Source organism: Sylvia atricapilla, chromosome 15 (assembly GCF_009819655.1).
Source record: "Sylvia atricapilla isolate bSylAtr1 chromosome 15, bSylAtr1.pri, whole genome shotgun sequence".
NCBI lineage: Eukaryota > Metazoa > Chordata > Aves > Passeriformes > Sylviidae > Sylvia > Sylvia atricapilla.
The window spans coordinates 3,594,146-3,606,217 of record NC_089154.1 but is presented as its reverse complement, the minus strand read 5'-3'; the positions used below and the strand labels follow the sequence as shown (position 1 = coordinate 3,606,217).

The 12,072-nt window shown below is 40.2% G+C and overlaps 1 protein-coding gene across 1 annotated transcript in view; it reads left to right on the top strand.

The window, feature by feature from the left end:
- MAD1L1 (mitotic arrest deficient 1 like 1) overlaps nucleotides 1-12,072 on the top strand; it is a 355,712-nt gene that overhangs the window by 31,195 nt on the left and 312,445 nt on the right. Inside the window, exon 10 of the mRNA XM_066329740.1 lies at nucleotides 4,638-4,724. Coding sequence (XP_066185837.1) covers nucleotides 4,638-4,724 — 87 coding nt within the window. The remainder of the gene's footprint in view (nucleotides 1-4,637; nucleotides 4,725-12,072) is intronic.

Here is a 12,072-nt window from a genome sequence, read left to right as displayed (position 1 = left end):
TTGGTGACGCTTCAGAGATAGACAGGAGCCCTGTAAACCAGAGACAGAGGAGTTAAAGCAGTTGGGGAGATCAAATATACAAAGAGGATGTTTGAGACTCACTTCAAACATACAGGAAAAGACTGTTACAGACATTCCGTGGTCTTTCTAATCATACAGAAATATTTAAAACAACTAAACTGCCTTTCAGAAATCTTCTCTTGTTGTCATGTTATTGTTCTGTTTGTTCTTCAGATGCTGTTGTTTTCCTGCCTAGAAAGAAGATTAAATTATTTTTATAAAAGTAGGAAAGGTTCTTCTTGTGGAGAGGAGAATTTCAGAATCTTATTGCATTTCCTTGTACATAATACAAAAAAAGATAAGGAACAAAATAAATATTTTATACTTCCGGAGATTACCTTAAAAAACCCAAAAAACCAACAACCCAAACCCCTAAACCCTCAAAAACCACCTGGAAATTGTTTTTCATAGAAGAGAGTTAAGCAGATGTGGACTCCATTTCTGGGCCTTTTTTTCTTGACAAACACTTTAATAAGAACATTGGCCTCTGGTCGTTGTCAGTTAATTATGTTGAAGTGTAAAACTGAAAATACTGTGCCAGAAATCTGGTAATATTCTATTTCAATTTGAGATGACTTAGTTGAGGCAACCAGACCTGTCACTGGATATTCATACTGAGCTAAATCTGTAAAGAGAAATGTTAATTGAGCTGACTTACAAAAATAAGCAATTCTGAGTATTTAGTGTTATAAATGTGGTATTAGTTTGGCAATTTAAATAAAATTTAATTAAACAAAAAGCAATGAAGAACTCAGTCCTCCAAATATAGTTGATGAAGTGCCTGTTTTTCTCTTTAGTTTTACTTTTGTCTTGTACTTCCATACTTAAAATTTAATGTCTGATCTCTAGCTACAATCAAAACTCTTCCTTTGCTGTGCATTTTGAAACATTTTATAGAAGCAATAAAAAGTTGACATTCTGATAAATTATAAATTAAAAATTTTTTTCTTTAACATTTTCCTCTATTTAGAGAGTCTTGGTTTAATGTTACTTCGACAGCTAATTCTCAGTGTGTAACTGTCACAATTTATACTGAAATGGTAATAGATCCTTAACTAAGAACAGAGTGTTCCTCCAAGTCCTGGGAAATGTCAGTTCTGTGCATTTAAAAAAAAAAAAAAGGCATACAAAATAGCATAAGCTCTTTTCCTCAAAAGTTTAAAAAGTGTGACAGTGAGCACTAAAAGTCATGATATAACTTGGTAGGGCATCCCATTAAATTTTTCACTTCATTTGAATGGGTTTATGTTCTCATCATTCTTAAATTGCTCCTGTTGGAATTATCTGTGCTTCAAGAGAAGGCCAAGAGCTTTGGTTGCCAGCAGTTTTGTCCCCTTACTGTGCTGTAAACTGCTCAACTGATTTGCTTGTTTAGGGCAAAAGAAAACCTGGTCCAAAATAGGCTTAAATCCAACTGTTTGTTTTTATGAATTTTGCTTAGGAAGGGAGGATCTCAGGATGGGGAGGTGGGATAGAGGAAGAACGTTCCAGCTTTTATCTGCTTGTGCCTTAACTGGGAGAAGGGAACCGAAGGCAGTGATTTCCTCCTGCATTTAGGAGGCCCTTTTTTCGTTTGTTCTTGTGAACTTTATGATTACAAAGCACATGACTCAGTTTTGGTAACACACTGCCCTGAACTGGACTGTTGTGGGTCCCGTTACAGGTTTTTGCATGGCTGGTGCACACGAGCTGTGGGGTTTTTGGTGGCTCCATGGGCTCTGTTCTTCCGTGGGGAGGAAAGCTGCCTGCAGGTTTGCAGAGCAAACAGTGGCAGTGCTCAGCTTCTCAGAAAGGGACTTCTGGCTCTGTTTGGGTCAGGACAGGGTTTCAAAGATCCTCTTAAAGCAGATTCCGTGGCTTTCCAGCGCTGGTTTTGATATCAGCTGTTCCATAGGGAATGGACAGGGCTTAGCAAAAATTCAGCCAAGGCTCTCAAGACCAGAACATGTTGCTGTGTGTTGGGATGCTGACAGATTTCTCTTTCCATGGCATTGTTTGCAGAAAGTCGTGTAATGACAGGGCTGGTTACAGCTGGTTGCTGTTTGCAGTGCTTTGAGACTTGACCAATTCTCTTCAAATTGAAAGCTTTGATTTAATTTTATTGTGCATGCAGCATCGTTCCTCTGCTTGGATCTGTGGAAATTTGGTTTTTGCCAAACTGCTGGTGCTCAGGATAGGGTGTAGACCTGGGAACCAGGCTTTGAAACCTCTCAATTGGGGAGTTGGACACCAGAGTGTATGCAAAGGTATCTTTGGCTCTGATCACCTGACATGATTTAGTGTAACAAAAAGTGAACTTTTCTTTACAGGGGATTAATACTCATGGACTTTGTTTTCTGTTACATATCTATGCTGCTCCACTTAGAAAGAAATAAAATAATAAAAGCTATTTAATGCCAGTAAAGCATTGTCCAGAACGAAGTGTAAACTTAAAGCTGCCAATTGCTGGAACTGAGATTGGACACTGATTGTTGGTTTGAATGGCTGAACAGATGAGGATGATTGGTTTTTATTGGAAATCAGTCAGGAGCTGTCATTACTAGAAATCTGTGGCTTTTATAGTACTCTCTCATTTTACTACTGGAATAATTTCAGTTCCTGATCTCAGTCCTAATAGATTATGGTATGAATTTCTGAAGAAAAAAAAAAATGAGAGAGAGAAAAAAATCAAGGCAGATACACTTTTCTTTGTACATTAAAAAGAGAATCTGTGAAATTGTTTCACTGATTCAGGGACCAAATACTCATGTTGGGGGCTGGCACTCAACATGACCAGAGAGCTGCCTGGTACTATCTATGCCTATGATAAATCTGCTATATTTGGGTGATTTATTAGAAGCTTAGAACTGCATTTTTCAGAGCCTTGTTGACTTGGCCCATTTCCTCTGATGCCCAACCATTGGTAGCCTTCAGTAAAGAGCTGGTGAACTGCTCAGGTTAAGGATCTCTTCAGGCTCAGCTACAAAACTTTGAAATGTTATTTATTGCTGCAAACACATTTGAAAATCCAGATGTACGTTGGCTTAAAATTGACTTGTGTCTGCTGACGGAATTTTATTTTCAGATATTTTAGCCAAGCTATCTCCCGGTTGTGTCTTGGTTTCTTCTCATAATTCCCTTGGCTAGTGAGTGTGATGTCCTTCCTGATTTCTTGCTGCAATCCATTGTGTGATGGGAGAACACTTCCATCTGTTAATTGTATATTGACTATTAAGACTCGGATGTAACACAAGTGATATGAGAGGCCTCAAAATTTTCTGCTGAGGAAGGATAAAGGTTTATAATTCTGGAAGTGAAATGCAGGAGTCTTTCAGTTGGGATTGCCAAAATTGAATCCTATCTGCACCAACTCAGCATTTAACTAATTTTCACTCAACTGGAAGTGACAGGTGATTAAAGAGAAAAAGTGATGTCTTTTGTTTGATGTGAGTAGTTGCCTGGAAAGTATTTTCATCAGAGAAGGGGCTTCTCTAGTCCTAGATCCAGTCAGAATCCAATGGTCAAGCTTGAGGCACTTCTCCCTGTTCAGTTTTTGGAGTGGCAGCAGCCTCATTGCAGTGCTGTGTTCCAATACTGTAGACTCTGACCAGGTACAGTTTCATCTGCCAGCAGCAGTGGAACCTTGACTTGCTGTTTGGAGGACACGATGGATAGATTGTTTTTTCTGCAGATTTCACTGATTTCTGCAGAACTGACTTCCCACTTGCACCCTTTGGAAAGCCCTTCTGAGGTCTGGTTTACTCTTCCCATTTGTGAGTGATGCATCTTGGTGGAGCAAAGGGATGTGTGTACCCAGATCATACAGGGATGCCCTTTCCAGCTTCCTTTCCTTTGGGAAGTGTGATAGAAATGCTTCTATTTTAGGGTAGGAAAAACTTTCTGATGGCTCAAGACAAATTTTTATTTTTATGACTTAAAAGGGAGGCCTCCGAAAGAACAGTTTCCTCCTGCAGGGGCTGTTGATGTGGTCTCTGGAACTGCCAGCCTGGAGTTATCTTGATCCCATTCCATTACCTTTAAGCATTTGTCATTGGTTTTGATGAAAAAATAAACCTATTTCTGACAACTGCGGAGTCATTGCTAGCGGGTCTGTAGAAATCTCTGATCTCTTTGACAAGAAAAGGTTATCAGTGACATCTGAAGCGTTTCCCAGAGCTGAAGGATTCTGGTTTTTTCTCCTGTGGCTCTGGAGTCGTGGTGTGTGTGAAGAACTCCGAAGTCAGCACTCTGGTAGCTCTGTGGGAACACTGCTTTGAGTCACCTATGATGTACCTGAACATCTACACTCTGAGGGTGTTCAGCAGTAACCAGAGTTGTTGAATTGTACAGTCTGCATTTAGATTTATTTCCTCTTTTTCTTACCCTCTTACTACTAATCCTGTGCTCATACAGTGTTGACTTTAGATTTTATGAGAACTGGACAGGCTGCAGCTCTGTGTTGTTCTGAGGGACTGCAACAGGTTTGGCCTCAGGAAATCCTAGCTGCTTTTGGTGAGGCCTGTTTTGTGGCTGTGTATGGAATATAGATTTGCAACCAATGATTCGTTACAAGTTCTTGTTTTGTTTTAATTGCATAGGACACCTGATGATCTCTCGAGGCAAATTGTGGCCCTGCAGCAGCGGGAGCTTGTCCTGAAAGAGCAGAATTCCACCTTCATGAGCAGGTGAGTGACTCCAGGAGGGGATGCTGGTGGCAAGACCCTGCTATGTTAAAGCACAGAGAAAGAGAACGAGGGCTGCAAAGTGAGAGACCAGCTCTTTATATTTCCTTGATATTCCGTGGAGCCTTCTGTGTCACCTTCTATTCTTTCACATGTTGATAAAGGGCTTTCTGCTTACTGAAATCCTTGCAGGAAGGAAAAGATGAATAACTGTGGGTGATGCAATGAAGAGTAAATCAAGCTTTATGTTATGAGCTACAGCGTTTTCAAGGGGAAGAGGGTTGCTTTCCCCAGACCATTTCATCTGGGAAGGAAATGTCACAGAGCAAAATGTGCCAAGTACCCATCTGGGTATGGGAAAGGGAGTAGGAGCTCTGAGGACTGTGATTTGACTGCTGAAAGTACCAGGTTGTAGAGATGGTGAAGGAAAAGGATGTTTGCAGTTTTGGTGGCCAAATACTGCCAGGCTTTGAGAGGAGCAGTCTGTTTATGGAGTGAGATGCGTGTTTGAAACACGAGGGTGTTTAAACCATTGCCCTCCTGTGGGAGTGAATGTGTAATGGGGAAATGAATTTGCCAGAGCTAAACTTTCCAGACTGTACTGGTTCCACAGCCTTTCTGAGCACAGTTCTACAGCATGCCAGACAGTGCTTCTCACCCTCAGCGCACATCTTCTTGCTTCCCTCCCTGTTTGATTCCACACATTAGGAGCCCTCTGTTAAATACCTCTGTCTTTCAAAAAGACCCTGGGCTGTTTGCATTGCAGGGTTGTAGCTGCCTTGGCTGAGCAACAGGAGTGTGGAGAATTTCAGCTTTTGGGGTAAAAATTCTCAATGTAAAGCAGTCAATGCCGTGTTGAGCTCTGGGTGGGCACACTTAGATTGTTGTGGGCAGCATTTCCTGATGTGTCACCTGAACTGGATGCTGCATTTTGGTTCAAGAGATGATTTGATCGTGTTTTGGGCTCCACCTTCTTAATGATGGGCAGGATTCAAGCAGGGTGTTAAAACTTTGGCTGTGCTGCTGCTGTTAATGAAATGGTTTAGTCACTTGTAAAATGGTTGGCTGAGTGTAAATGCCCAGGAGTGAGCCAAATTGTTCTGTGGTTTTTGCTGTGAAGTTTACAGGGGAGAAAAAAAAACTCAACAATATTAAAAAGAAACCAAGTGAACCCTCAAACCTACAACTGATTAAATGATCAAAGAAAAGAATGATGGTAGTGTTTGAGTTACTGATTCATTGGTTTTTGTTTTTTTTTTTTTCAATTTATTAATGGCCAAGGGGAATCGTCTGTTGAAAAAGCAGCTTTTTGGTAGTGCCTGTTCATCTAGATATAATTGTGCCAATTCAGTTTAAAAATAAAAACATGATTAAAATTACTTTTTGATTTCAAGTTAAATGGGCTGTAAAGCTGCTCAAATTAAAATTCTAACATTTTCCTGATGCAATGCTGTGTGTCATTTCTGAAGCTGATAATTTTGACTTTCTTCTCTCACATACCTTATTCTGTCTTATAAAGAAGGCAATAAGATAAATTTTTAAAAACCTTTCATTACAGGTGATTTGAAAGTTCCCAGCAGAAGGTTTTGAATTTTTGGAAATAAAACCTTGTTAAGGAAGCAAACCTGATTTTCTCTTTTCCATAAATCTTTTCCGAATTTAGGTGATGATCTTCTCTTTTATTTGTTTCGTAATTGTGTTTGGAATTGTCTGTGTATTAGAGTAACTTAATATGTGATCATGCCTCCCTCTAGTGATGGAGCCCAGCACTTTTTCAGCTTTCTATTGTTTTTTTTTTTCAGCCACAGGTTCTTTTGCCCTTAGTTGAAGTATGTTGTCTTTGGTGCTGATAGTACAGTGTTTGATTTATAAAGTCAGTTGGTTATGTGTGTACAAAGCAACGTGCAGTACAAACACCACAGAATTTGTGTCTACCCTAAGCACTTTTAAGTTTCCTCCATTAAAATTAATGAATTGGCAGATGCTTAAGAAAACATCATCACAAGTTGGTGTCTGGATTTATTTTTATGGCAGTGAAGGAGAGAATCACAGATAGTCCTGGCTCACCTGTTGCTACAGTGCAAAACTGTGTTTAGTAGAAGAGATTTTTGAGTGTCATGGTAAAGAACATTTTATGGTTCCCTTCCCTATGTGGCAGATATTGAGTCTTTGTGCAGTGGGTGTGTGTGCTCATCCCCAAGCTTTTAAACACAGGCAGGAGAGTGCCTGGAAGGTGGGGGGTGGCAGTTTGCAAGCTGATTATTCTCTCTGTGTCTTTACACTGCGATCATCTTGGTTTGTATTCCCAGTGATGCTTTCCCACACTGTTCAGTGACTGGGGTAGCCACTTGCCAGCTGCTATTTCTGCTTCCAGTGTCCTGTAGTTGATCTAGAATGAGGAGTTATGGTTGATAAACACCTTTTCCAAATGGCTTCAATAAACAGAAAATTCCTTTTTTTCTCATTTTTGCATTCTTGACCTGCTTTCCATTTATTACCATCTATTTTTTTATTATTTATTTATTTTTTAGAGTCATTGTTGGTGTATGTAAAAAAACTGTGTAATTAAAAAGGCAATAGAGGTGATCCCACCACAAAGAGACAACATCACTACAAACCCACCTTTGCAGCGTGGGGATCTGCACTGCAATCTGTTTGGTGTAGCCTGTGCCATTGCCAGTGTCTCCAGGCCTCCCAGAGATCAAATGATGATGCATATCCTATTTGCTCCATCACTCACACTGGACGCTTTTAGACACAGAACCACAGGACTGAATTTCCTGAGCAGTAGGTTTAAATCAATTTCTTTTAACAGTGATTGTTTACACCTCTGAGCTGTGTAGACTCCCTCGGAGCTTGCTATTTTTGTGAAGGGGAGAAAACCTTCCTGTGGTGCCAGCATGGGGCAGAGGAGAGGGTCACTTTAGCGCTGAACACATGGGCAGCAACTCGCTTCTCTTGGCAACTTCAGGATGGCTGAGTAATGTAGCTGAAAGTGCCATTAATCGTGTGTGATGGACTCTCAGTGCTGCTTTGGAGTGTGTTGCTAGAAGTCGTATAAATAGAGTAAATTACACTTTCAGCAGCAGCAGCAGGAAGTGTCGTGGAGCTTTTTAACTGCAGAGCAAAGACAACAATCCAAAGGTTCAAAAGCTCAAAAGAAGATTGGCTCAAGGCCACTTTGATAGCAGGAATTGTACCTGCTCTGCTATTTCGGAAAAGGTGATGGAAGGAAGGTGTTTAATTAGTGGGTCAGTTTAACCATGCAGCCACTGTTAGTTAAAGCCCATTTTCCCCCCAGCTGTGACTGCTGTAGGTGTGGTGCACTGAAATGGAGTTGGGAATATGGAAAATCAGCCAAGTGGTTCACAAGCTTTTCTCTTATGGAGAAATGATGGAGCAGTTACACTATTTTTAAAGTGAGAAAAGCTGCATATTTATTGTGCCTGCTTCATATCTGCATATTTGGAGAGATTTCCTCAAGCAATCCTGGCAGAGTATTCTAGAATTTGAAATATTGTCCTATGAGATGGCTCATGTGAAGGAATGATGCTGCTTTGTGGCTGGAGCTTTGCTGCATTTCTCAAAGACAGGCCATGAAAATGGTTACTTGTGGCTCCTCCCAAAGTGATCATTTCTACTTTTGCTCTTGTGGTCTAAGTGCAGTACTGACTTTGGACCTTGAGATGTCTCGTGGGAAGTCAGAAACAAGGAAACACATAGGTGAAGTTGGTTCTGGGCAGGATGAAAGACACAAGGGAAAATGGAAGAGCAGTAGATCTTTGGTTCTGGTGTTGAGATCCTGGAGCTGATGGCTTATTGCCGTCACCTCGTGTCAAACCCAGCCATGTGTTTTGACATATTGTTTCATATGGGAAAAGGGACACAGAGAATGTGTTTGAAAAAGGATTTTCCTGCTGCAAGTGCTCACGGAGTTCTGTTGAGAGACATGGTTGTTTACCACCTTTATTTATATAAATCATGTAAAACTGATTTACCCAAACAACCTGCTGTTTGTGTTGTTACTTAAAATGAAATAAAGCCCCAAATCATTGAAGACCAGGGAATGTAGATTGCAAACTGAACAGAAAATGCTTTAGACTTGGGCAGCAGGGATTTTTTTTAAATTAAAAAAAAATTGAATGAGTGATGATAAGCCCAGAACTGTCCATCTTCATGAGTGCTGTTAACTCAGAAGTGTTGTAAATCTATTGCCCGACCTCTCTTTTCCTTGGATGTCCCAATGAATGTCAGTCACAAAAACAAATAGAGCCTGTCAGACTTCTTCCCCTAATCTTCTGGAAACTTGGACAGGAGTTTAATTACAGTGAAGTGTCTTTTATCTGACAGAGAAGTGCTAGGTTTTTAATAGGCTTTATGAGTTATTTTGTGATCAAAAGAAGCACTTAATGTCTAATATAGGGCTAGGTAGAGATTTTTTTTCTTCCTTTGTTCATCTATATGGCACATTGCACCTTGATTTATACGTGGAAGTGTCTGTGTACCTAATACCAGACAAATGTTTATTCACAGTGCTTCAGGGCAATATTAACTGCTGGCAGGTTCTGCATTCATTTTACAGAGTGAGATGATGAAGAAATGACTGTAGATGCTGCTTTCCTTTTTCTCCAAAATGCATCTTTTCTGCACTTCTATACCAGAAGGTGCTGATAGTGTCTCATTAAGTGACCAATCTACATATTCATATAGTAAGCTTCTAAAGCAACATCTGGTTATTCATGATTCTAATTAGGTAGATACAAAGCGTCTCTATTTTTTTTTTATCATATAGTTAGCAGAAAATAGGAAGGCAAAAAATAATTTAGCCAAGACATTGACTTCTGCTTCCAATTTGAAAAACATGGGATTTTGCCCAGACCTTTGCTTTTCATGATTGTGCCATTTTTAGTCTGATTTCCTGAGGAAGTGAGGCTTATTACTGTGCTTTGTGTGTGTATGTAGATGAGATTTGTCTGTGCCTACCCTACACTTTTGAACTTGCAAGTTGTGTTCTGTCAAGCTTGGCAGATGGTGGAGGTCTCAAAAAGAATGAATTCCAGCAAGTTTAAGGCAGTCAGATCTCCATCTCCAGGAGGGGATCTCCATCCTGAGGCCATGCCCTAAGGTCATGTCAGGGATCAGAGCCCTGCAAGAAACAGATCCTTGGGAATGTCCCATTGTCAGGAGGGCTCCTTTGGAGATCAGGCAGCACTGAGGGAGCTCTGTCCTCACACTGTCATTTTGGTCCATCATTTTTGCTATTCCATGCTTTCCAAAGGCTTGTGCCATTTGAGAGTACCATGGTAATGTTGTTGGCATCGTTTTCATGCTTTCCATGTTTTGTTTTGTGTAATTTTGGTATGAGAAAAAAGTCTGCTTGAGTCAGGAGTCACCATTTGAGAGAGATATCCATAGGAAACCAGGCAACTTTGGTTCTGGAGCTCATGGAACATTCTCTCTGTATTTAAAAAGAAAATATGTAGGAAAAGCCAAAAAAGGCAGCCTAGAGGGGATAGACAAAGCTATAGTGATACCATCCTCTCAGCCTGGAGCTCTGAGGAGACTGTAGAGTGCAAAACCAGTACAAATATTAGTACTTGGTTTCTTACCTTTTATTTGACTGTGCTTCTGGGAAAACCTTCAGGAATAATCTGTGAGAGCACTCTGTTCAGTGCTCTGATCACTTCTAATGATTAAAAAAAATTTAGAAGCTGTTTAACTCCATTCTTGATAGTTCTTCTTGTTCCAGGCTCATGATTGACCCTGGGTGTTCCTACCAACATCCCTGATGTCTGTGCATCTCTTTATTACTGGAATGAACGATGGCTTTCATTTGTTAGTGCTCATCTGGAGATGCTGATTCAGCATTCTCTTGGTAGCAGCGGGCATTATTGACCAGAAGAATGTGTAAAAATAACCAGCTAATTTGGTAGGAAGCACAGGCTGTTCTTAGTAGTGTGTGGTACAGCAGACACCGTGTTTGGAGCTGCACTGTAAAAGTTAGGGAAGGAGAAATCTGCCTTGCATCTCTCCTGGGCATGACTCACATCTACACTCTAAATCTTTCACTTCTGCGAGATTAAAATTCCTAAAAATTCTCTATGAAATAGATGTATCGTAATACTAGTCCAGAGTTCTCAGAAACCAGAATGAATATTTGGATATTGAAGTAATTAGCAGTCAAAACTTATTATCTATTTTCACTATTCTTAGTGGAGGGATGCTATGATCAAATTAATGATTTACAGGAGGCTGGTGGGCAAAGGAGAGTGCCCCACATCCATGTTGAATTTGTGATAGGAATACAAAGGGAGGAATTGTAATCTCAGCTGTGCAGTAGGCAGCAGTACAGAAATATTCTACTTTGAAACCAGTAGTATTATGTAAAACTATATATTCAGCCTGCTGCCAAGCTTTGTGTAGAGCTCTGGGAATTGTAGTGCTTTAAGATTTCCAGTTCTGAGGGATTTGTCTTTTATTGCCTCTGCAACGTGGCAGTATGCCTTGAAAAATTAGAAGTGAGTTGGAAAGAGTAGGGCCTGTCAGTTTGGTAATATCTTTGGAATCAGTGTTGAAGTCACCAGGGTGGTTCCATAAATGGGAAGATGAATGGAGCCCAGGAAGTCTGGACTCAGTTTGTGGAGTGTTTTCCTGGGTGCTGAGTCACTTTATCCGGTGACACGAGTTTCTCACATTCTCACCTCATGAATGAAAACAGACATTACATCCTGCCTGCTCTGCATCTCACTGTTTTTAAGGCAAATAAAACATATTAATTCCTATCCTGTTCAGAATTTTTTGTTCCTTTCTCCCCCAAATACACATCTGTTTTTTTCCCATGCAGGATCTTAAAATGACAGTAGTGACCATGGCTCCTGAGCTGTGTGTTTCATGAGAAGACATAAACAGGTCCGTGTTTAACAGTTTGGTCTCTTAATCTGTAATGCCAGAACTGCAATACAGCTTTCCTGAGCAGTCATGGGAAGCCAGAGGAAGATTGGTGCCAGAATGCAGAATGAATTTTCTGTCTTTTTATACTCATTTATTCGAACACCTACTGTAGCTGCTGTAATAACAGGAGTTTCGTAGACTATGGATTTTTCTAAAGTACTTTATGGTACTGTTGATATTGTTTATTTTGAGCAGATTGATGAGGACAGCCAGAATGCAGTGAGACATTTTACTAAGGTAAATGTGAATTCTATAGGATTTTTTTAACCTGCTGTAAAGTGGTGTCAGTTCAGATACTGCACAGAATGTGGTTATGTCTGAAAAATAGATTGTTTGGCCTGGGATGTCTCAATTAGTTGATCATATCTGCATGTACACTTTGTTCAGCTCCATAACTAAC